At 31.0% G+C, this 23,585-nt stretch overlaps 2 protein-coding genes and 1 long non-coding RNA gene across 4 annotated transcripts; 2 read left to right on the top strand and 1 right to left on the bottom strand.

Moving 5' to 3' along the window:
- Positions 1-425: 425 nt before the first annotated feature.
- Positions 426-3,804, bottom strand: LOC146925266 (uncharacterized). Its single transcript, XM_085711948.1, has 10 exons — positions 3,691-3,804; positions 2,769-3,033; positions 2,575-2,671; positions 2,342-2,469; positions 2,160-2,244; positions 1,929-2,058; positions 1,647-1,801; positions 1,278-1,383; positions 882-1,145; positions 426-793 (listed from the first exon to the last, which is right to left on the bottom strand). The coding sequence occupies exons 1-10, from the start codon at positions 3,802-3,804 to the stop codon at positions 437-439; spliced, it is 1,701 nt and encodes a 566-aa protein (XP_085568074.1). The 3' UTR covers positions 426-436.
- A 4,010-nt stretch (positions 3,805-7,814) lies between these two features.
- LOC146925265 (heat shock cognate protein 80-like) lies at positions 7,815-11,087 on the top strand. Its single transcript, XM_085710233.1, has 3 exons — positions 7,815-8,005; positions 8,793-8,934; positions 9,044-11,087. Exons 1-3 carry the CDS (start codon positions 7,883-7,885, stop codon positions 10,876-10,878), a joined length of 2,100 nt encoding a protein of 699 aa, XP_085566359.1. The 5' UTR covers positions 7,815-7,882; the 3' UTR covers positions 10,879-11,087.
- A 340-nt stretch (positions 11,088-11,427) lies between these two features.
- LOC146925264 (uncharacterized) lies at positions 11,428-14,377 on the top strand. 2 transcript variants are annotated; one of them, XR_015010458.1, is made up of 4 exons: positions 11,428-11,767; positions 12,703-13,058; positions 13,148-13,385; positions 13,757-14,377. It is a non-coding gene; the product is annotated as an uncharacterized LOC146925264 (long non-coding RNA). The 2 variants fall into 2 exon arrangements; XR_015010457.1 differs by having other exon boundaries at positions 12,554-13,058.
- The last annotated feature ends 9,208 nt before the right edge of the window (positions 14,378-23,585 follow it).

Here is a 23,585-nt window from a genome sequence, read left to right as displayed (position 1 = left end):
AAAATTTTATATGAAATTTTGATTTTGCTTAAAATTATTAGTACAGATATTTGTAACTTTCAAACTGTAAGAAACCTAAATAATTATGTTTATCTTTTTCAATAACAACAATAACTTAATAAATATAATATAAATCATTATCTTTTTTAATATCACCAACAATATAACATTAATATAAGACAATTTACTTAAGGATATAATTGGAATTATAAAAATTTCAGTTCAAAATCTCAAATGTCTTGTATATAATATTGATTATATTGTTGCTATTGTAGTGGGATATTCCTATTTTAATGGGATTTCTTTTTTTAATTAAAATTTAAAATAATATTATTAAAAGCTAAAATAGTAAATAAACTAGTTTAAATGAAGGGTAAAATAGGTAATGAAAAAGTTAGCAAAGGTAGAAGCACCACATTTTATTCATAACTAGTATTTAGACCCGTGCGATGCACGGGAAGTTAGATATGACATTGATTAATAAATAAAGTAATCGTAAATGAAACAATAATAGTTGTAAGTGAGCATGAATTAACGTGTCCAAAATAAAACCAATAAAAACTTGAAGTAATTTAGAATTCTCGTTATCACATCGAATAGACAAATAAAAATAAGGTGTCAAACAATCTTGAGGTTCTTGCTTAATTTTGACAACTTTCTGCAATTTAGTGGTGGACGACCGAGTTTGACAATCAACGTCAATATATGTTGCATCTGAGTCGGCGTTTCTCTTTCTCAAAGACTTGGATAGATGAGTATCTTTAGGAATAGAATTAGCTTCATCACCAAGAAGCTACATGAATAATAAGCATTCATAGAAATAGTTAATTTAATAAGTTTTATGAATACTATTAAAGTAGATATAAAGAATATTTAACTACCTTAATCTTATCATCAGTTTGGGGAGTAATAGGACCTATGATATCAACATCATCATCTTCCTTACCATTCGGAGGAGCAGCATGACACTCAATATAATACTTTTTCTTAAACTCATCAATGATTTCATTGTCATCGGACATCTTTTTGACTGCATAGGTATAAAACCTTTGTTCAACATTTTTTTGATTGATCTCCAGTTTGAAAAACATTTCCTTATCACGTAAGGTGTCAAACTCGGTTGGATAATCATTTGTGGTCTTTCCCTGTTTTTGATTTGGATTAGTAAACAATTTTTTTTGAAAGGGATTAGTAAACAATTAAAACTAATGTTTATTGTTTTAATAATATAACATAAAAAACACAAAAGACAATATACTTAAGTTCATTATCAATACCATTTGTTCTTTTGCAGTCTTTCCAAAGTGCTGTGAAATAACTCCATCAAACAACACAAAGGTAGTTGACCCACTATCATCCATAACATGAATGTGCACCATAAACCTAAAATGAAAAGTGAATATACATGAAAGATTCAATAACCTTATAAGGAATCACTAACCAAAAAAATCAGTGACCAAAAGAATAAAAGTGGTGATGATGCAACTTGTCGTTTATATAATCATGTACATAGTAAGTTATTAGAAAGAAAAAAAAAATTGAAATTAGATTTGCTAATTATATAAGTAACCGAATAGAAAGAATAATTGAGTTTAGCTTAAAAAACATGAGTGAAACATAAGAAAAATTAATATCGAAAACGTTACCTTTTTGTAGCATCGACTAATGTATCACATTTTTCACAAAAGTGTTTTGTACAAACAGGTTCAACCTTCTTGAAACACTTATCACATGAAACGTAGCACCACTTCTTATTGGTGTCTATGTCAATAATTTTAGCCAAGACAACACATGCACCCACCTGCATAGTTATTAAATTTATTTTAAGAATAATAATTAGAAAATTAAAACACAAAGATATGGATTAAGAATTATTTAACAACATAGTATAATAGTATAAGTCAAAGCAAATCAACAAAGTTGTAGACCTGTTTAGCTTGTGTAATATCTGAAATTGTCATGTTTTTTGTTTGGAGTAGATCATTAGACAAAGAAAGTGAAGATTGTGCTATCATCTGGGTGACCCCTTGGGTCAAAGATGCATTGCCAGTTTCCATTCTATCGTAAAATATAAGAAAATCATACTTAACAAAAACAAAAAAACTTTCAATAATTATCAATATATAATATATGTGTAATAACGATAGGTTAGTGCATACCCTTTCTTGTAGGTGCAACATTCTTCAATGTTGGGATTTATAAGCAACTTGGTTTCATTGAATGCATTGGCAATCTCATACATACCTATTAAAACGATACACCAAAAGGTATTAAGTAATATATATCATTAACAATACAAAGAAATTAAAAATAATTACCTTTAAAAAGATAATCTAATTACCACCAAAAACTTTAAGTCGACATAGATGCATAACAACTACAATAGGAAAAGTATTTCCATTTGTGCTCATATAGCTATTCATTTGTTCAGCAAAAGGACCCCATAAAGTACAAATGATTGTATTGCTCCTGAAATTTACAAAATAATTTTTATTAGACTAAGAATAATAATTAAAAAAACATCTATATATGTAGTTAAAACAAAGATAAAAAAAAAAAAAAAACTCCACTAACTCAAGGTCTTCAAGCGTCAAGTCCAAGATTTTAGTCATTTTTCCTTTTACTTGAACATCCTTAATGTCAGTCGTTCCAACCATATGGCCAATGACATCTACAAATAAACATGGTTGCAGAATCATAAAAAAGAAATCATAAAAATCTAAAAATAAGTTAATATTTAATTTGTAATTTTAGTATAAAGTACTAACCCATTAAAACATCGTTATCAGTACCACCAATAATGTCCTGAAATTTTGTGAAGTTAAACAAATTTGCAGGAATTTTATCATAAGATGTTTTGGTTATAATAGTGCTTCCTATCAAAGTTGGCTTGTATTTGTGATTAGTTGGCTTAAAATTTCCTTTATTAAATTGGACCAAGAACTTTTCTATAGTATATGAAGCGCCCTCTTCAATAGAATCTCCAAGTTGTTTGAAATCCTTGCTTTTAATAAAAGCTTGTATCTTTGACAACTGAAATAAATAAAATATTATGTGAATTTATGTGAATAAAAAGATAATGAGAATTATAAAACTGAAACAAATTCTTTCAAAAAAATAAATAAAGGTGAAACATAAAAAAACAATGATATAATCTTATCAACACGTCCATAGTATGGACAATCATGAATCAAATTAAAAAACTTCTTTTATTATCAATTTATAATAGTTTAGGTTGTTTTTCGGGTGTGTTTTGGGCAGTCCTGTTAGATGCGGCTGTGCAGTTTGGCTGTTTAATTTTTTTTTTAATAGAGTCACCCAAAAAGAAAGTGTAGTGAATTCAAAATAACAAAGAAGATTATAGTGGAGGAACAGGAACCCCGCACACCCAAAAACTGCACAGCACCAACCAAAACAAATAAATCCCCACCTCTAAATTTAATAGGCTAATCGTTTAAATTTAATAGGCTAATTGTTTTACTAACATGTTCATATATGGTTCTTTTAATTTAATAGGCTAATTTAACTGTGATGAAAAACAGAAGATACAACTTGTGAAATACATGAATAAATCAAAGATCTTTAATAACAAAAATGGATAGGTATAACAGAACAATATAAAAGTATATAGAGGCATGCTGTTTCATCACACATAACACAAACATGTTATAGTAATTCAATACTGGATGCCTCTTTTGGTTTGTTGAAATCAGGAATTTTCCAAAGATTAACTATACGAACACGTATCTTCCAATCGATTTTTCCAGCAACAATGTCATCAATATCAGTAATATGAGAAGCCATTATTCAATCTACATAGAATTGAAAAGAAATAAATCATGGAAAGGTAGACAAAGTTAAAAATATTAATAGAGAGATACTTTAATCGTTGATATAAAAAAGAAGTTAGAAATAAAAAAAGAGATTCAAAGCAAAAAAATATGACGTACGATTAATTTGAAGCAAGATGATTTAATCGAAGGATGAAGTATGACTTATAAATCCTATTTGATGTTACTTATATTTTGGCATAAAGTGGCACAGATGTAGACAGAGTTAGTTACCAAAGACAAACGTTAGATGAGGATTTTTTTTTCTTTGGTGGCACAAATTTAATGAGAAATTTTAGAAAAACATAGTTAACAAAAACAAAAAAAAAACATATGGGGATCGGTGTTTACATTGCCAAATAAATAGAGAAAATAGCACTACCAAAAAAATAGAGAAAATAGAAAACAAACTATGATGTTCATCAAACAAAAAACAAAATAAGATTATGAAAGGAAAAAAAACAAAAAAAAAAACAAACTAAGATTATGGAAGAAAAAAAACGTATTTAGTAGTTTATGGCACAAATTTAACAAAAGTTTGTTCAATTGCTTAAATATATATTATTAAATAATAATGTGAAAGAAAAACAAAATAAAATTATGAAATAAAAAAAAACGAAAAAAAAACTAAGATTATGGAAGAAAAAAAAACATATTTAGTAGTTTATGGCACAAATTTAGCAAAAGTTTGTTCAATTGCTTAAATATATATTAAATAATAATAACAATAATGAGTTGTCAATATTAAATTTAGCAAAAGTTTGTTCAATTGCTTAAATATATATTAAATAATAATAAGAATAATGAGGTGTCAATATTAAAATGACAAAATTAACCTCAAATTTTGGCTCCAAAAAGCTGTTTAAGACAACTTAAGACCTTTTATAAATAAGATTAAAAAGTACAAAGTAGGAGATACATCATGAAATATATGGGGGCTAGGATGAGACAGAGCAGCTTTAGCGATGGTTTAAGCAACCTTATTAGCCTGTCTCCGAACAAAAGATACTAGAAAGTCGTGATTACGTGACAATAAATTTTTACATTGAATCACAAAGTCCCAAAATTCATTGAGTGGAGCATTGGAGGTGTTAAGTGTGGTAACAAGCGACCTAATATCAGTTTCGAGGACCCCCGATTCATTAGTTATAGCCGTTTTGATAGCTTCTGACAATCACATAGATTTCGCTTCAAGGACGATAATAGCTGCCCCATTAGTTATAGCTGTTTTAATAGTACCATTTTATAATATAGGGACAAACCAATAATTTCCCAAGTTAAGTGTTTGAAATTTTACATGACAAATAAGATTGTAAAACTTAGAGATTACATGGTTAGATGTGAAGGTGACATATGTCTTGTGATTCAAAAGAGATTGAAAGTATTTAAAAAAGATGTCGATGGTTGGTCTTCAACCTGGTCTGGTGATAAGGATTATTTCATATTTAGAGTCTCTAATGGAACTAATACTTACATTGTTAACCTCAAAGAAAAAAATACGTGCTTGTAGAGATTGAGAGCTTATTGGTATATCATGTTGTCAAGCAAATGCATGTATGTGAATTAACACCAAAATTCAGATGAATATGTTTCTCGTTGTTATAGGTTAGCAATATGATAACTTATTACATTGTATATACTATATATATAGGATTGAATATTTAATAACATTCAATTTATTTCAATTGTAGGAAACAACATTTCTCGACGCTTATAACAATCTCATATTGCCTCGCAATGGACTTAAGATGTGGCCTACAATGTATTCTGAAGACCTGTCCCACCATATGTCAAAAGGGCATGTGGTAGGAATAAAAAATCGAGAAGAAAGACTAATGATGAACCTATAATTTCAACAAGGATAGAGAGATAGACCAAGATACTGTGAGATGCAAAAAGTGTGTTTTATTGGGTCACAACAAAAGGACATGTAAGAGAAACACTACATCAAATATGATGATCCCAAATGATGGAAACAAAGTAATATGATTTCTTCTTTTAAAAAAAAGTAATATGATGTCTATTTTTGAAATATGATGTATCTAATATCCAATTGTTTGTCCATGAATGTGAATGTTTGTAATGTGATGTATGTTAATATTAGCATGAATATGATGACACAAAAATGAAGCATCCTGGTTTTCAATATGGCCCCAAGACTAGCACCAAGACTGGACGAAAAAATGGAACTAAATTATGTAAGCTCTGACTCAATATGTGTAGTCGCAAACCACTCAACAATCAAGTATAGGTCATTTTGCGCAAGCAAGAACCCCTCTGCAAGTTGTGTCTTCAAATGTTTAACAATTAAGGAGGAGTTACAGGAAGAGAAAAATGGATGGGATTGAATCATGCGGGGCTTAACAATCTGCCAACAAACCTTAGGTTGTAGGATATGTTCGTGTTCTATCTTTTTTGGATTTCTAAGCACATAAGTTGCTTAAGACTTCTTATTTTGTATTGTATTATTTTGGACGTAAATAAGAGTTATGTTGCAAGCACTAAAGTTGTAAGCCCTTATGTCAAAAAAAAAAAAAAACTACTATGTTTTATGTTGTCCCAATCTTGATGTAAATCTACTTGTATTGCACGCACTTATGACAAGAATATTTTGTGTTATGTTGTTTTTAATTGGATGTCAGAACAACTTTATGACATATATTTTGTTGGTTTTAAGGATTCAAATTGCAACACATATGAATTTAGAAACAACCCTATGCATTAATTATTATTCAATTGTTGGTCTAATGTCATCCAATCACTACTTGAATGATATTACAACACAACATAAAACAACAATCACCCTTACACAATCAACCATATCACCAAATTTTTTACCTCTTAATCTACGCATCATTTTTTTTCTTCTAAAAAGGCCTTAATAAGTTTCTTTTGCCTTTCTGAAATTTATTATCACACTAGTTAGAAAATTGTATTTCCTTGAGTACCCATTGTGTTTTCCACACCCGAAAAATCTTCTCCTAAGATTCTCATATGTCCATGAAGTTACCAATGAAGAATCAACTCCACAATTGCACAAAACCTTCCCTTTTTGTTTTCCAAAATAAAATTAAACTGACATATCACTATAACGAGCCATGGATTAGTAACAAAGAAAAGGATACCAAAAAAGGATGAAATATTTGAGGTTTGAATCTTATGAAGAGGAAAAAGTGAGTCAAAAAAATTAATAACAAAAACAGAAACGATGGAGATTGATGAGAAAGGGAAGAGCATGTGGAAGAAGAAGGAGCAATCCCCTATATTCACAGAGAAGAAGAGAAGCAAAGTAGATTTGCACGTTATACAACAAAGATCACTCGATGCCTATTTTTTTGTGTTAAAATCCACATAGACAACTTGGATATACTTGGTTTACGAAAAAATGTGCCACATCGGCTTTGTCCAATTCAAAACTAAGGAGGACCGCAATTTTGCAAAATCGGCTTTTAAAAAGGTGCATTTTCAAAATAAAAGGACCAAAATCGTTAGTTTTAAAAACTTGGGGTAAAAAGTGTAGTTTAGTCTAAAAAAATAGTAAAAATATTATAATTATTTTTTGAAAGGAGTAAAAATATTATTTTTGTCAAACTTTCCAAATACTTTTATAAAAAAATAAATTCAGAATAATTTAGCTATTTAAAAAAATGCCGCAAAAAAAATATTTAAAAAATAAGACCTACTAGAATGTTGTTGTTTTTTTTTTTTTTGGTGAAGAACCAACTAGATGTTTAATCAACCTATCACACATCAAATATTATTGTTGTAAATAAAATAGTAAAAAGAAATAAAACCAAGTCTACGCTTTCACATCCAAGTGGTTAGTTGAGAGTAAAGTGGACCCAAATAATCGCAATTAAGTTAAAGTTATTATTCGAACAAATAAAATTATTTAATTTATAAATATAGAAATAGAAGGATCTAGAAAACGAGAAACCCTAGCAAACACTCATTATATAACAACTCGCTCACTTCACACTCTGCAAAACTCTTTCACTTTCTCTCTCTACAACAAAACACTTTCTCTCTCTGCGAAAAAAACCAGATCGGCAATGGCGGAACGAGAGACGTTTGCTTTCCAGGCTGAGATCAATCAACTTCTCAGTCTCATCATCAACACCTTTTACAGTAACAAGGAGATTTTTCTTCGTGAACTCATCAGTAACGCTTCCGATGTAAGCTTCTTCCTCTTCGCTCTTTTTTTCTTTTTGTTTCTTAGGGTTTGATCTAGTTTAAGTTCTATTTTATTATGATTTTGATGAATTTTTTCGGTTATGATTCTTATTGGTATTATTTTATCAATTTTAGGGTTTATGTTAATTGAATATGTTGTTAGGGTTTTGGGATTATTGCGTTGTTTACGATCTTTGTGATTTTTGCGTTGTTGTTGTTTGAACACAGTGATGATTTGTTAGTCATGTTTAGGTTTCATTGATTTAAATTTGAATTTAAATTGTGATGAATGTTCTATGCAGTCAATTAACGTTATCTTGATTTTGAACCGAATATATGTTTCATAGTTGATTCATATTAGAGTCATACTTGAAATACCCAAATTGAAATTGAATTTTAATTAGTTCGGTTTGTATTGATATCAACCCTAATCTTGTGATCTATTTTTTTTACTGTGTAACATTTTCACTTGGAAAGTTGTATTGATCCTTTAATTATATGAATGAAAGTTGTATGTGACAAGTCATAATAACTCTTTAATTTTTTGAATGGAAGTTGTATCAACCCTTTTAGTTTTAGAATTGAATTTGCATGGATCCTTTAATTTTTTGAAAGAAAGTTGTTTGGGACAAAAAGTCAATGTTATTGTCAATGTTATTTGAGGTATAATTGTTACTAATACTTTGGAATATCAGTGTTGGATTTTTGGAATGTTTGCTGTTAATGATGATTTAGTTGTTGTGGGTATAAATGTTGTTCTGATTATTATATTGGGATGCTGTAATGTAGGCTTTGGATAAGATCCGTTTTGAGGGCTTGACCGACAAGAGCAAGCTTGATTCTCAGCCAGAGTTGTTCATTCACATTATTCCTGACAAGACCAACAACACCTTGACTATCATTGATAGTGGAATTGGAATGACCAAAGCTGGTAAGTTAGCATGAACTTTTTCCTGAGTCTGTAATTGGTTTATGTAGCAGTACTGTGTTGTTTGATAATTTATGTTGTTTACTAATATTTGTCTGTATTTATGTTCCAGATTTGGTGAACAACCTAGGTACCATTGCTAGGTCTGGTACCAAGGAATTCATGGAAGCCATAGCTGCTGGTGCTGATGTTAGCATGATTGGACAGTTTGGTGTTGGTTTCTACTCTGCTTACCTTGTTGCCGAGAAGGTTATTGTTACCACCAAGCACAATGATGATGAACAGTATGTGTGGGAGTCCCAAGCTGGTGGGTCATTCACTGTGACCAGGGATACAACTGGTGAAGCTCTTGGCAGGGGAACTAAAATAACTCTCATCCTCAAGGAGGATCAACTTGAGTATCTTGAGGAACGCCGTCTGAAGGACTTGGTTAAGAAGCATTCTGAATTTATTAGCTATCCAATTTCTCTTTGGGTTGAGAAGACTATTGAGAAAGAGATTTCTGATGATGAGGACGAGGAAGAGAAGAAGGAAGAGGAGGGTAAGGTTGAGGAAGTAGATGAGGAGAAAGAAAAGGAAGAGAAGAAAAAGAAGAAGATTAAGGAGGTGTCTAATGAATGGTCTTTGGTGAACAAGCAGAAGCCTATTTGGATGAGGAAGCCTGAGGAGATCACAAAGGACGAGTATGCTGCTTTTTACAAGAGTCTCACCAATGATTGGGAAGAGCATTTGGCTGTTAAGCACTTCTCTGTTGAGGGACAGTTGGAGTTTAAGGCTGTTCTCTTTGTACCGAAGAGAGCACCTTTTGATCTCTTTGACACAAAGAAGAAGCCCAACAACATCAAGCTGTATGTCCGCCGTGTTTTCATCATGGACAACTGTGAGGAGCTGATGCCTGAGTATCTTAGCTTTGTGAAGGGTATTGTGGACTCTGAGGATCTTCCACTTAACATTTCAAGAGAAATGCTTCAACAGAACAAGATTCTTAAGGTCATCAGGAAGAACTTGGTGAAGAAGTGCCTCGAGCTTTTCTTTGAAATTGCTGAGAACAAGGAAGATTACAACAAGTTCTATGAGGCCTTCTCTAAGAACTTGAAGCTGGGTATCCATGAGGATTCTCAAAACAAGACAAAGCTTGCTGATTTGCTCAGGTACCACTCCACCAAGAGTGGTGATGACATGACCAGCCTCAAGGACTATGTTACCAGGATGAAGGAAGGACAGAATGACATTTACTACATTACCGGTGAAAGCAAGAAAGCTGTTGAGAATTCCCCCTTCCTTGAGAAGCTTAGGAAGAAGGGATATGAAGTGATTTACATGGTTGACGCCATTGATGAATATGCTGTTGGTCAGCTCAAGGAATTTGAGGGTAAGAAGCTAGTGTCTGCAACTAAAGAAGGGTTGAAACTTGACGAGAGTGAGGATGAAAAGAAAAAGATGGAAGAACAGAAGGAGAAGTTCGACAATCTTTGCAAGGTGATCAAGGAGGTGTTGGGTGACAAGGTTGAGAAAGTGGTTGTATCTGACCGTGTTGTCGATTCTCCTTGCTGTTTAGTGACTGGTGAGTATGGTTGGACTGCCAACATGGAGAGGATCATGAAGGCACAGGCTTTGAGGGATAGCAGCATGGCTGGTTACATGTCAAGCAAGAAGACAATGGAAATCAACCCCGAGAACCCCATAATGGAGGAGCTGAGGAAACGTGCTGATGCGGACAGGAATGACAAATCTGTCAAGGACCTTGTTCTCTTGCTGTTTGAGACTGCTCTTCTTACTTCTGGATTCAGCCTTGATGAGCCCAACACTTTTGGCAACAGGATTCACAGGATGCTCAAGCTTGGTCTTAGCATTGATGAGGATGCAGCAGAAGCTGATGCTGACATGCCACCATTGGAGGAAGCTGATGCTGATGCAGAGGGAAGCAAGATGGAAGAGGTCGATTAATTTTGAAGTAGTTTCTATTGTTTAGGAAGGTGTGAGGTTGAGAAACAGTATTTTTATCATGTTTTGTCTTTATTTTTAAATTTTGGAATTTTAAACAATTTTATTAGATGCAATTTTCTGGACCAGTGTAGCTATTGTTTGCTCATCGTAAGTTCTGGTGTTAATTGTGACTATCTTTGGCTCGTTCTTATATATTTTTTGATGCAAAATTGCCGCGTTCTTTGCTCGTAGCACCTTGTTATTTCGTTCCTGAAATACACTTTTTTAGGGTGTATTATCTTTATCACTTACTCTTAAAGCTTATTAGGTCTAGCTTATCACTAAACCTAATTTTTCCCTCTAATTGTCTAGCATTAATTACTAAGCACATCAACCCTAAAAAAATTCCCTCCCATTTGGTTCTCAATTTGAATTTCATTGGCAATTCCAATGACATATGTTGTTTACCGAGTATATGTTAACCTTTAGGTTTCCATCCACTTTGAATTTCAAAATTGCCTTGCTTGAACAATGAAAAGCATTAAATAAGGGCCATTGGACTTCCACGCTGTGTTTCTCACTCTATCCCTATTTCCAACATAGCTGGCTATTGAATATCTATCCATCTTAAGAAAGTGTTGCAGAGCATACTCATATTCCATACGTTCTCTCTCTCCAGCATCATTCCAGCTCGAGTCCTCCTTCACTAAAGAAGCAAAATCTTCCTTTAACTCAAATCAATAACCCTTAAAAGCCATGAAAAAAAATCAAAGAATGCATCTCACCATCGCCTTTCATCAGTCAGTTCTTTCTCCATGTCTCTCTACAGGATCGTGTTGCCCTAACCATGGCCAAACTCCAACTCACCGCTCTTTTTTTGGTACCATTTACACATAACCTTCAACATCAGGTATGATTCTCAAATTTATTCAATCAGTTTTATGTTTTTAATTTGATTTTCGTGTTGATTTTATTTTTGTATTCCTATTTAGTGATTTTCAATTGTTGATTTCAAGTTTTTGTTGATTTCTGATTTTATTAACCCTGTTCTGAAAATATAAAAATCTATCATTTTAGAAACCCTGATTTGAAAATAGCAAGACCTATTTTACCAACCCTGCTGTTAGGCCTGTTTGGATTTGGCTTCTTATATGTATAAGGTCTGTTTGGATTAATTTCATGATGTCTTATTCTTTTATTCAATTATATGGTGTTGGTGTTTGTCAATTAGTTCATACGTTAAAAGAACCATTCCATTGTTACCATAATGCACTTTTCAATTTCACATATCGAAAAAAAATGCCAAAGACATGTTTAATGATGATGTTTCCATTTGTGTTTAAGAATATGGTTCAGTTTTAAACAAAGAGGCATTTAGTTTTTGGAGGTTTACAGTTTTAATTTAAGGTAATTTCCTATGCATTTTATCGAAATATAATCTAAAGAAGAAACAGAGATACTGATAATTGTTTGAATAGACCGACTTCCTAGGCTTCATTGCTATAAGTTTGATAGATAATACTAATATTGTTTTGGTGGTGATAATACTAATTAGGATATGAATTGACATGTATATTTTAACGCTTCAAACTAATTAGGATATGGATTGACATGTATATTTTAACGCATTTGTGTCTTAAATATTTTTCTCATGTGTGCTATTGTGCATGAATTTTTTTTGCAATGTTGTCTTCAGTGCAGGTTTTGAGTTGTAGCATGTACAATGCCATTTTTTTTTATGTATTGTGGCTGCCATGACTATAGATCGTTCTTTCACCTAGAGTGCTACTGCTTATGCATAAGTTATTTTCATTTTTTTTGTTTCTTTACTTGAATGTATGATAGATTAATGGCAGCTGAATTAATTGGTTTCAACAACAGTATTGACGATAATTTTGATTTAAATTGTGGCATACAATCTTTTGGCCGCCTACAAATTCTGACAAGATGTTTGAAGGAGCAACCACACCTGTAGTGAAGTCAGCCATAGAAGTGGTATCAAAATTGTATGAGTGGGAATTTAATGTTTTTGATTGTGTAAAATTTAGTACCAAGTATCAAGTATCAACCATGAGTCATTCACTTTGATGAAGCTACTTTGCATTCTAACTCTTTAATAAAAGTATCGCTAGAACTTAGTTGAGGGAAGTCTCATACTTATTTTCTTCTATATCCATTTCTTAAATCAAGACATGGAAGAGGTAATTACTCTCATTATGCATGGAATTTTAAACTTATGGTTGTTTCTTCTCCAATTTCTTAATCTAACATTGGCGAATTTTCTTTGCAGGGTTCCTTGGCAAAATAAATGTTTGAAAGCATGTGGCCATTGAAAAAAAATACTCACTTGCAGCCTTTTACATGCCACAATGGGTTCTGCAAGGTTTGTATTTGATATCAACTTTATCCTCCTCACACTAACAGTTCAAAGTAATCATGGTGACAAGTTTAATGAATTTGTACAAACGAACCTGTTGAAACTATGAACATACCATATGGAAATCGATATGGAAATCGACATTTCCAATGTAAGTATTTTATGGTTATGGTTGCTTCTGTTTTGTATATTCATATTGTTCATGTTGCATTCTAGATTATCTAATCTAATTGTTGTTTATGAGGCACAAAAGATTGGATTCAAGGGACTGGTATAGTGGTCTAGATGTGGCTTTGAGTCTGATATGTTTTTGCGGTTATAGGAGTTATACTTCAAGCATATGTTAGGTTGAATTTTCTCCGGTCTGTTTTACACTTTGGAGTTCTTTCAAGTAGAATGAGTTTTTACTTTTTATGGTCTACAAGTCAGTATAATATGAGTTTTTATCATGGTTTTTATCATCAGCCCCTGTAAGTGTACCGAGTTTCCCCGATTGATTAGTGTAATTCTTTTTTCTGGCAGACGTATGAAGATCATACCGTTCATTCCTTAAGGATAAGACTGAGGATGTAAGGGTAACAGACCCCGGTACAAGAAGTACCTAATAGGGCAAGAAAGCAAACTACATTACAGAAGCATAACACCAAACCAGCAGGAAAAAACTAACAGAAAAGCAAAACAGGAAACAAAAGCTCTGTAGCCGCAAGCCAGTGCCAATCATCACAAAACCAGGACCACAACTGTCATGGCTGAACAGAAACATCAACAACCGTACCAGCCAGCAGCAGCTGCTGTCTGCAGTTGCACAACCGTAACAGCCCCACCAAAGATAGATGAATGATGATATATGAAAATGTTTAATAGAGGCTTTGCCTTTAGCTAATTTTTTTTTTGGGTCTTAAGCTATTTTATTTTAATTAGCTTATATTGAATTAATACAAAATCTTATATTTCATTTTCTGTAATGTATTTGCTTTAGATATTGGCTTTTCACAAGTTCCATTAGACTGTTGATCTTTTGTTATAAAAAGATTAAGCCAATAGGCTCTCTATGCATTTCTACATTATTATTGTACTCATTTATATTGTAGCAAATTCTATAACAGCATAAGGAGTAAACTCATCTTAAGTGGGTTTTGTTTAGTGGAGGCGTTGTAGCCATAATTCAACCTCTCTACTTTTACCGCAAAAGGAATGACCAAATATATAAGGAAGAAACTCAGCTGTACGACTTCTGAACTAATATATTCTAATTAATCCTTGCAGTTGAATTAAAAATAAAATTACTATATAGAAGTTATAAAAAAAGTTACTTCATAGCACCACATTCTTAAAGTATTCCAATGGATTTTTGAAATAATCCGTGATTATTGAAACATTCATTGGGTATTAAGTATTTTCAAATTTACATTATAACTACACCACCAAAACAAAATACATTATAAAATGATTTTAGCTCATAAGACCCGTGCGGCGCACGGGTCAACAATCTAGTATATATAAATGTTAGACAGTCTGCAAGTAGCCCTGAGTAACCCTAATCCCGCCTTTTTTTATTAGCTTAAAAAATCTTTATGAAAAAAACCTCTTCTGAGAATCGAACACAAGACCAATAGCTTCTCCTCAACATTTTGACCACTAAGCCACTAACAATTTTTTTGATTTAATTTTGTTTCCATTAATTGATATCCAATATCCCACTATCACATTATCCGTAACTCACTAACCACTTATTAATATCTACCCACACGGTTATTATTATCAACATCATAACTTACCACTAAACCCCGTCCACTAACCTTAATGCATGACTGAACTTTTTAACAAATTGTCTACGTTATTAATCATTATTTTAATATAGCCACTTATAACATTTCTATAAGCAATATATATGTCTCATTTCAAATTAGGGAATATATATATATATGTCTGATTTCATTTTTTTTTGAAGGAATGTTTGATTTCATTTTTATTCTTTATTTTTTTTATGGAGTATATACATCATACAGTCAATTAATTAATCGCTTTAGTTTTTTTAAAACACTATTGTATTCCATTAAATGTTTCTAATAATATAGTCAATTTGATAACTATACATGAAACTTTAAAAAACCATTCAAAAAAATATATACCCGTGCATCGCACGGGTTATAGTCTAGTTATATCCTAAATTAATATTCGTTGCGAACATTACTATTTTAGCGTCAAATAACCAATCATCAAATGTACTTATTTTTTTTTTTTTGGTTGAAACTCTACTTTCTTTTTTCATATCTACTATTTGTTTTGTTCGAACATGATTTGGGAAAAAGGGCATCTCTATCTCTATTATATATAAATGCCTTATTTTTTTTCAAAAGTACACGTGTCACCTTCTAATTCTAAGGGACATTAATTGTTTCACCATGCCATAAAAATGTACACAAATATTATGCAAGGCAATCCTTATTTATTCATTTCTTTAATTGTTTTTTTAAAAGATATTTATTTCTTTAATTGTTGTTTCTAGATTTGGGTGATGTTGCAAGTGAATAATGTCCATATAGAACGGCAATATGATTTTTGTTTTGATTTACATAAAAAACTATATGTGATGGCACATTTATATTTTCAATATTTTAGCATAACTATTCTTTCTTTCCTCGATAATTTTACATAGTATGTTAACCAATTTTTTTTTTGGTTACGTCGTCACCTTTTATTATTTAAACCAATTATAATATCACATGTGTCATCTTTATATAATATAAATGTCTTCTTCAAAATTTAAAGTACACCTAACATGTTTATTTGCTAAACGACATTAATTGCTTTCAAGGAAATTTACATGTAGTTACTGATATAAGAAAGTGTTTTTTTTTTTTTGGTGGTGATATAAGAAAAGGTTTAGTTGCGCATAAAAAACATTGATAAGCAAAACGTTTTTATTTATATATTAAGAAATGTTTAATTGGGCTGAAAAGTCAATGGTTAAGTTCACACACACATATATAGCAAAAAACGTGTGAGATGAGAATGGATCTATACATTAATCAGGCACATTCTTTTTTTTCTTTATTTTACACATATTTAATAAATCAGTGCCACAAATTTTGGATCTATACATAGTAGTGAGATGGTTGAATTTTTTTCCTATAAATAACCATTATACTTTCACCTGTTCTCGCATCATTTCGACATTCAATCAAAGAATTATAATTCTATCATAATTTTCAGTTTTTCATGTTTTTTTTCTTCTTCAGTTTTTCATGTTTTCAGCTAATTTCTCTGTTTTCATATTTTTTTCAGGTCAAGGAATTGTTCTCATTTTTTTAATGACTCCAAAACCCAAATCTGATTTAATTGTTGAGATTAATCCTATGAGAGAAGCTTGGAGTTTGATTGTTTGTATTGTTCCCATTTGGTTTTTTCGTGATGTATTAAATTGCAAGCTTCCATTCTCACTAGACATGGTGATGAATCAGGGTCGGACCTTGGGGAGTGCAAGAAGCGCTACCGAGCCTCTATGTACTTTGTAATAATTTTTTATTCTGATTTTTATTATTTTAGTTAGTTTGTAATTATCAATAATATATATATATATATATATATATATATATATATATATATATATATATATATATTAGACTGTGATTTGTATATTTTGACATTATAGGTTGATTAATCATTGAAGACATTTCATTTTCCTATACTAATGATTGAAATTTATAGATATTATTTTATATAATTTGATAGGTTTCTAAAGTGATGAATTATAATTTCAAGTTTATTATATTATCATTTATGTATGTAGCGAATGAGATATTGATGAAAATTGGAAAACATCTATTATATAAAATGATGAATAATGAAAATTGGAAAACACGCCTCTAAATGCCAAGTTACTTTATTTATTATATATCATATCTTTTTAATAAAAGCCCCCAACACCAAGCTAATATTTTGACTGCGAATCTGATTTCTCTTTATACCATTCCTTCACATTTTTTTTTTGAAGGAATACCATTCCTTCACATCTCTCCCTTCTTAATGCTTCTTATTTTGAACATGTTCTTCAAATTTTCTTTCTTATAGCGATTTATTTGATGTATAACCATCATTTATCTCATTTTTAAAAAAATTGATTTCAATTTGGGTTTTCTGCTTTTAATTATATTCATTTTAGAATGCTTCTACAAGAGCTCGAATGTGATAGGAAATGAAGCTCGAGAAAAGCAGAAAGGTTTAAACGTGTTATTCATTTGACGCTTTAAAGTTTTTCTTCTTTTCAAAGAAGCAACAAACTGTTTTAGGTTTATAGAAATTAAAGAATATTGTGTGATATGATTGTTATTAATGATTATATCAAAATCCAACAAAGAATTTATTGGCTGAGAATTTTTTTCTATTATTTAAAAATGTCATAAATTTATTCTTTTAAAATGAAAAAGAACATTGCATTATTTTTATAAAAAAAAATTAGGTAAGTGAAAAATATTATTAATAGGGTGACATATATATTTTCAGATGAAATTTAAACTCTGTCTATTGGGATGTCAAACTCTTACCATTGAATTGCCACATCATGGATGCATATTTCACTATGTAGGTGCATGTAAGCGAAAAAAAATTGTTTTGAAAAAAAAGAGCAATTATGAAAAAAAAAAAAAACAAGTTATGCATTTTAGCATATTCTTCAATTATATTTTCAATGTGGGTTTTCTGCTTTGCAATTATTCAATTGAAATAACAAAAAAGTCAGTCCAACATCCTTCTGAAAAGGGCTATAATTTCTTTTTATATATTTTTTTTAAGTAAACTAGGAAAAAGGAAATGCATCGAGAGGAAACAATCACATCCCATTATGTTGGCATCTCGCGAAACCTCCATCCTTTATATATAGGAGTTTAACTCAGTTGGTAAGGACACTGCATAATATATGCAAGATCCGGGGTTTGAATCCTGGACACGACAAAAAAAATAGTATATATATTGATTGAATATAAATTATTTCAAATAATTTGTATATTGATAAAGCCAACCAACGTCTTACAAAAAAAAAAAAGAGTCCACCAACATTTCAAATCAATTCAATTTAAAGATGTTTTTAATAACTTATTTAAAGCTAAAATGTTACCTTTTTTTGTACAGTTTTTTTTTAAGTCGTACAAAAAAATATAGAATGTTACAATGCAATGAATATTGATCATTCTAAATTAACGGATCTACATAAATGCATTAATGTGAATATTATAAGTTACTGTATAACACACTATCATTTACATGGAAATTAATTATATGTGTTTTAATTCAAATAAATGACTCCTTCGGAAGAAAAAAAATTCAAATAAATGACAAATGTTCAGCCTACATAAAGAAAAGCTTAAAAAAAAGTTGACGACTCACCCCTCTTTTCACTCAACCACAAAGTTGTTGATAAGTTGTTGATTCAACTTTGTTGCCATCATGATAATTTCTTTAGTGAATGATATGCAAATACTTTTTTAAATACTCTTTGAATCATGAGAGATGTCCTGTGATCCAGACGAGTCTTCGAAGTCCAACTCACATAAAAAAATCAGAAAAAACTGTTTTATTTAAATTGTCAATTTCAAATTTCTATGGTGGTCATTGAAAAGCCTCGATTAGTTTTTTCAAACTGAGAAGACTAAATTTTGGAAAATTCTAAAAGAAAAAATATTATTGAAGAACATGAGAATATCATATAATTATATAAATTTAATACCCAAGTCCACCCTATAATACTCAAGTTCTAACAACTTATCGCATAGATTTAATCACGGAACCTAGAAAATATTTTTAAGCATAGCGAGGTAGAGACTAACTTTTCTAATTTATTTTTTGGAACTAAAAATTGCTTTTAGTTTTCTTAGCAACTAAATTGGATCTCAATTTTTATACGAAACTAAATTTTGTTTTCACTCAAAATTCAATTGTGTCATCATTCACTATGTTAACCTATAAATGTGCGATATCATATTTCTAATCAAACATTTTTTTTTTCAAAAATATATAATACCAATTAACAGCTCATTATTGTATTTATAGCAATAGCAATGACAATCAAACAGTTTCAACGCAAAGATGTATATGACAACATGTATTTCAAAGTAAATAAGGATGCGAACTTTCTTTTGTAAAAAAAAAAAAAAAAACACACACACACACACACACATATGTGGACATTCTTGCTTTTTAAATTTGAAACCTTGACCATTATTTCCTTTATTTGCATTCCCACATATTTCATCTATTGTAGATCAAAATTTGTACATTTTTTTTGTTGTGTACGTATGTAACTCATTTACTAAAGACAAAAAGTGGAGGAATTTGAAACAATATAATCATGCATTTTGTCAGCTCATCATAACACATTGACGTTTTTCCATGGTTTGATCCCACCAAAGACCAAAAGTGAAAGAATTTAAAATAATTGAAATAATTTTTTTATTTAATATAAAAAAAACCAAGCAAATGACTTACCAATATTTATATGTTTTTAAAATGTCTAATAAGCATATATTTTAAAATGTATAATAAGCATATATTTTGTAAACTCATCATAACTCATGTGCATTTTCCATTGTCACATCCACAAAAGAGCAGATTTGAAGGAATTTGAAATAATAGAGGTTGAATACAAAAATAGAAGGAAAGCTAATGACATTCAAAAATAAAGTTTTATGAAAAAAGGGTAATTAAGTAAATATTCTCTTTAAATATGAAGATTTTTTGTTTTAGTCCCTAGAAATAAAATCACATTTTTTAATCATTTTAACATTTTCTTTTGAAGTTTTTATGGAAAAAATTGTTGACAAATTTTTTTACAGGACTAAAAATGGTGATGAAATTTTTTACAAGGACCGAAAAGTGTTATTTATTTTTGTAGGAATTAAAAATGACAATTTAGTTAATTAACTTTACAAAAAATAGCAAATGACTAGGGGTGTTCGCGGTCCGGTTTGGATCGGTTTTTAGGTAAAAAAATCAACCGATCCAAAATAAAAATCACGTGCGGTTCGGTTCGATTTGGATGATTATGTTAAAAAAATCCGAACCGATCCGATCCAAATATATGCGGTTTAATTTGGATCAATTTTTGGATATCCAAAGTGCAACATGCAATTTTTTTATTAATATTTTTTTAAGAGGCTTTTTATTAATATTATTATTACTCATACACAGTAAAATAATAGGTTTGATACAAAATATGACATAAATTTATTTAAAAAGTTAACATTACACAATGAAAATGATTGATTATATTTGAAATAGATGAAGTAGTAATAATATAGATTAAATTAATGTTATATATAAGATTAAATACCAATAAGAAATATATTAATGCAATATATAATACTAATAAAATAATAAATAAGTATAAAAATTTATTTTTGCGGTTCTGTTTGGTTCGGTTCAGTTTTGAAAAGGCAATCTGAAATCCGATCCGATCATAGCGGTTTTTTCAAAACAACATCCAAACACATCCAAAAATATTCGGTTTTTTGCGGTTTTCGGTTTTTTTTTAATTGGTTTGCGGTTTTATTTTGGATCGGTTTGGATTTGAACACCCCTATAAATGACATCCAAACATCAACGAAATAGTTCATCATAATGTTGAGTGTACAAAGGAAGCCTACATTTGGTTGGAACATCATATTAAGTTAAGAGGGATCACACAAGTGAGACTTACACCAGATCTTCACTTAAAATGTCTACTAAGTATGTACTTTGTCAACTCAGCATAATTGTGTGTACCATTTTATAATCTAAAATAATAAAGGTTGACTAAAAATATAGCATCAAACCGAATAACATCCAAAATGTTGTGAATTCCAGTGGAGCATAAGCTGAGTTGGTCAATCACATTAGGTTAAGAGAACCCATAAAAGTGAGACTAACATCACACGTTCATCCAAAACCTTAAGACATTATGTATTTGAGTCATCTCACTTATATTTTTCTCACCACCTACTCACTCATACATGGCAAATTAACTTCTCTCTTAAATGCGAGACTCTCTACATTGTAATCTGGTAACATAACTAAATAAAGTTATATTGAGGCACAATACGGTAAAAAAAGATAGATTGGTGTTGGTTTCATGAAGTGATGTTTATGTTCCTCTCTTTCATGAGTATAAAGAAAATAAACCAGAAAAATAAATAAGATGAAAAAGAAATTTTAACATGAGAGAAATAGTAAGGAAAAAAAATAAGGAGTGTGTGCTTTGACCGTGAGAGTATATGGAATAATGATTGTTGTTGGTAATTTTGCGGGTTTGTTGAAAAATTTGGAGATTTTGAGGTAATTATTATACCACACATTAGACTCAATTAAATAATCGCAACACCAATTTAAAAATTCTAATAAGCATATATTTTGTTAACTAAGCAAAACATATAGGCATTTTTTCATTATAAAATTCTACCAAAGATCAAAAGTGAAGAAATTTGAAATGAGGGAGGTTGAATAAAAAAAAGCATGAAAATAAATGATAACCAATAACTAAAATTTAAGATAAAAAATTTAAATAAATGAGATCTATAAGCTAACAAAACAATTTATCTTAGTTTTGGGACTTTCAAGGGATCCTACCTTGAGTTTTATCGCCACATTAGACTAAGAGACAACACACAAGTGAGATTTGTTGGAACAAAATGTGTTTAACAATGAACCTTAAAGAGTTTTGATGATAACAAGGTATTAAAAATTGTAAATTGGACTAGCTAATCTTTGTTCAAGTGTACAGGACCATAATTATAAAGTTACATCATCATTGGTTCTGAATGAGCAAATAAAGAGCAAAAGAAAATGAAGCTTAGATGATTCTGAAGGCAAAGTGCTCCTGAAGTCAAGCTGCTCCTGAAGAAATAGTGCTCCTGAAGTCAAGCTGCTCCTGAAGTAAGCCACTCCTGAAGAAATAGTGCTGAAGTAAGCCACTCCTGAAGAATAGTGCTTCTGAAGACAAGAGGTCCAGAAGCCACATCATCAGAAGCTGCGTCATCAGAAGCTGCAGAAGTCATATCATCAGAAGCTGCATCATCAGAAGCTGCCTCATCAGAAGCTATTTCACCAGAAGCTGAATCACAACTGGATTTGCAAAAGATTCAAGAATTGAAGAATTATCAATGCAAAAGCTGTCCATTGGATTCGAAAACACAAACAAAGGATTAGTGGAATTTTGCAACGGTCATTTCAAAGGTGTTTGAAGGCTTGTGCTTGCATTTTGGACGAAAGCGTTGACATTGTACTTTGTACGAATTGTACAACCACGTTCTCCACTACTCTGTTTTGTGTCCACGCTTCAAGACAAGAAAACAGCTCCAGAATACGGTCTCGCCTGCATATATGTTCCTTTGGATAAGGAATGGATTTCAAATTGGTTCTTCATAGGACAACAACCAAATCAGGCAAAAGATCATTGGTGAAAGATCAAGCTTCACTAATGACTCTTTGGTGTGCTGGCAATTTCATAACGTCTCTTTCACACCTCTATATAAAGGAGTGAAGACCTAGAGAATTGGTAATGCAAGAACGCTAAACGAAAGACTCACAAGATTTTCACAAGTACCAAACCTCTGCTGAAATTGTTCTGCATTCACTTAGAATTTCTGTGTCTCAAAGTCATATCTTAGAAATTCTTAAGTCCATTGAGTCTGTATCTGATTGGTATTGTGAGCACCTCTGATTGTATATCAAGTGTTCAACCTTAAACAATTTTCTGTGTAATTTTGTTTAGTTAGGAAGTCTCTAGCAGTTGTGCTTGAGCAGGAAGTCTCTTGATTGTGTTCTTGAGCAAAGGAAGTCTCTTGCTTGTGTGCTTGAGCATTGGAAGTCTCTTGCTTGTGTGCTTGAGCATTTGTAATCAGATATTACTCATAGTGAAATCTCCTTGGAAGTGCAAGGGGGACTGGACTACTTCCGGATTGTGGAAGGAACCAGTATAATTGCTTTGTGTCGTTCTTCTTCTCTCTCTCTGTTTTATTCCGCTGCATTTAGATTCTGATTATCACTTCAGAAGCTGTCTCACATAGCTTCTGATCAGTGTGTTCAGTTTTTAGGAGAAAAGAAGAATTTTTCAAAACACAATTCAACCCCCCTTCTTGTGTTTTTCTCACCTTCAAGATTGATATCATATATTCACCCAAAACCTTAAGCCAATAGGTATATGGGTCATCCCTCATATATGTTGTTCAGAATCTACCCGTCCATCTAATATAAAATTTTAACTCATATTTAACACATTAACACCTCTTATTAAAGTTTGCAACCCTCTCTGTGTTCATAATTAGGTGACATAGTCAAATAAGGTCCATGGAAGATGTAATATGTTTAAAAAAATTTGTTG

This window comes from Medicago sativa, chromosome 5 (genome assembly GCF_051527215.1).
Source record: "Medicago sativa cultivar Bolivia chromosome 5, Bolivia_mono, whole genome shotgun sequence".
In the NCBI taxonomy this organism is placed as follows: Eukaryota; Viridiplantae; Streptophyta; class Magnoliopsida; order Fabales; family Fabaceae; genus Medicago; species Medicago sativa.
Note: the sequence above shows the minus strand (reverse complement) of the source record. Positions and strands in the feature narration are given on the sequence as shown.

What these genes read in the sequence shown, in the direction of transcription:
- LOC146925266 (XM_085711948.1), bottom strand. Translation starts at nt 3,804, where the DNA reads ATGGCTTCTCATATTACTGATATTGATGACATTGTTGCTGGAAAAATC. An exon ending in TCGACTTAAAGTTTTTGGTG is followed by an intron (nt 2,245 to 2,341) that starts GTAATTAGATTA and finishes TCGTTTTAATAG; the next exon opens with GTATGTATGAGATTGCCAAT. An exon ending in TGTTGCACCTACAAGAAAGG is followed by an intron (nt 2,059 to 2,159) that starts GTATGCACTAAC and finishes ATTTTACGATAG; the next exon opens with AATGGAAACTGGCAATGCAT.
- LOC146925265 (XM_085710233.1), top strand. Translation starts at nt 7,883, where the DNA reads ATGGCGGAACGAGAGACGTTTGCTTTCCAGGCTGAGATCAATCAACTT. An exon ending in TCATCAGTAACGCTTCCGAT is followed by an intron (nt 8,006 to 8,792) that starts GTAAGCTTCTTC and finishes GCTGTAATGTAG; the next exon opens with GCTTTGGATAAGATCCGTTT. An exon ending in AATTGGAATGACCAAAGCTG is followed by an intron (nt 8,935 to 9,043) that starts GTAAGTTAGCAT and finishes TTTATGTTCCAG; the next exon opens with ATTTGGTGAACAACCTAGGT.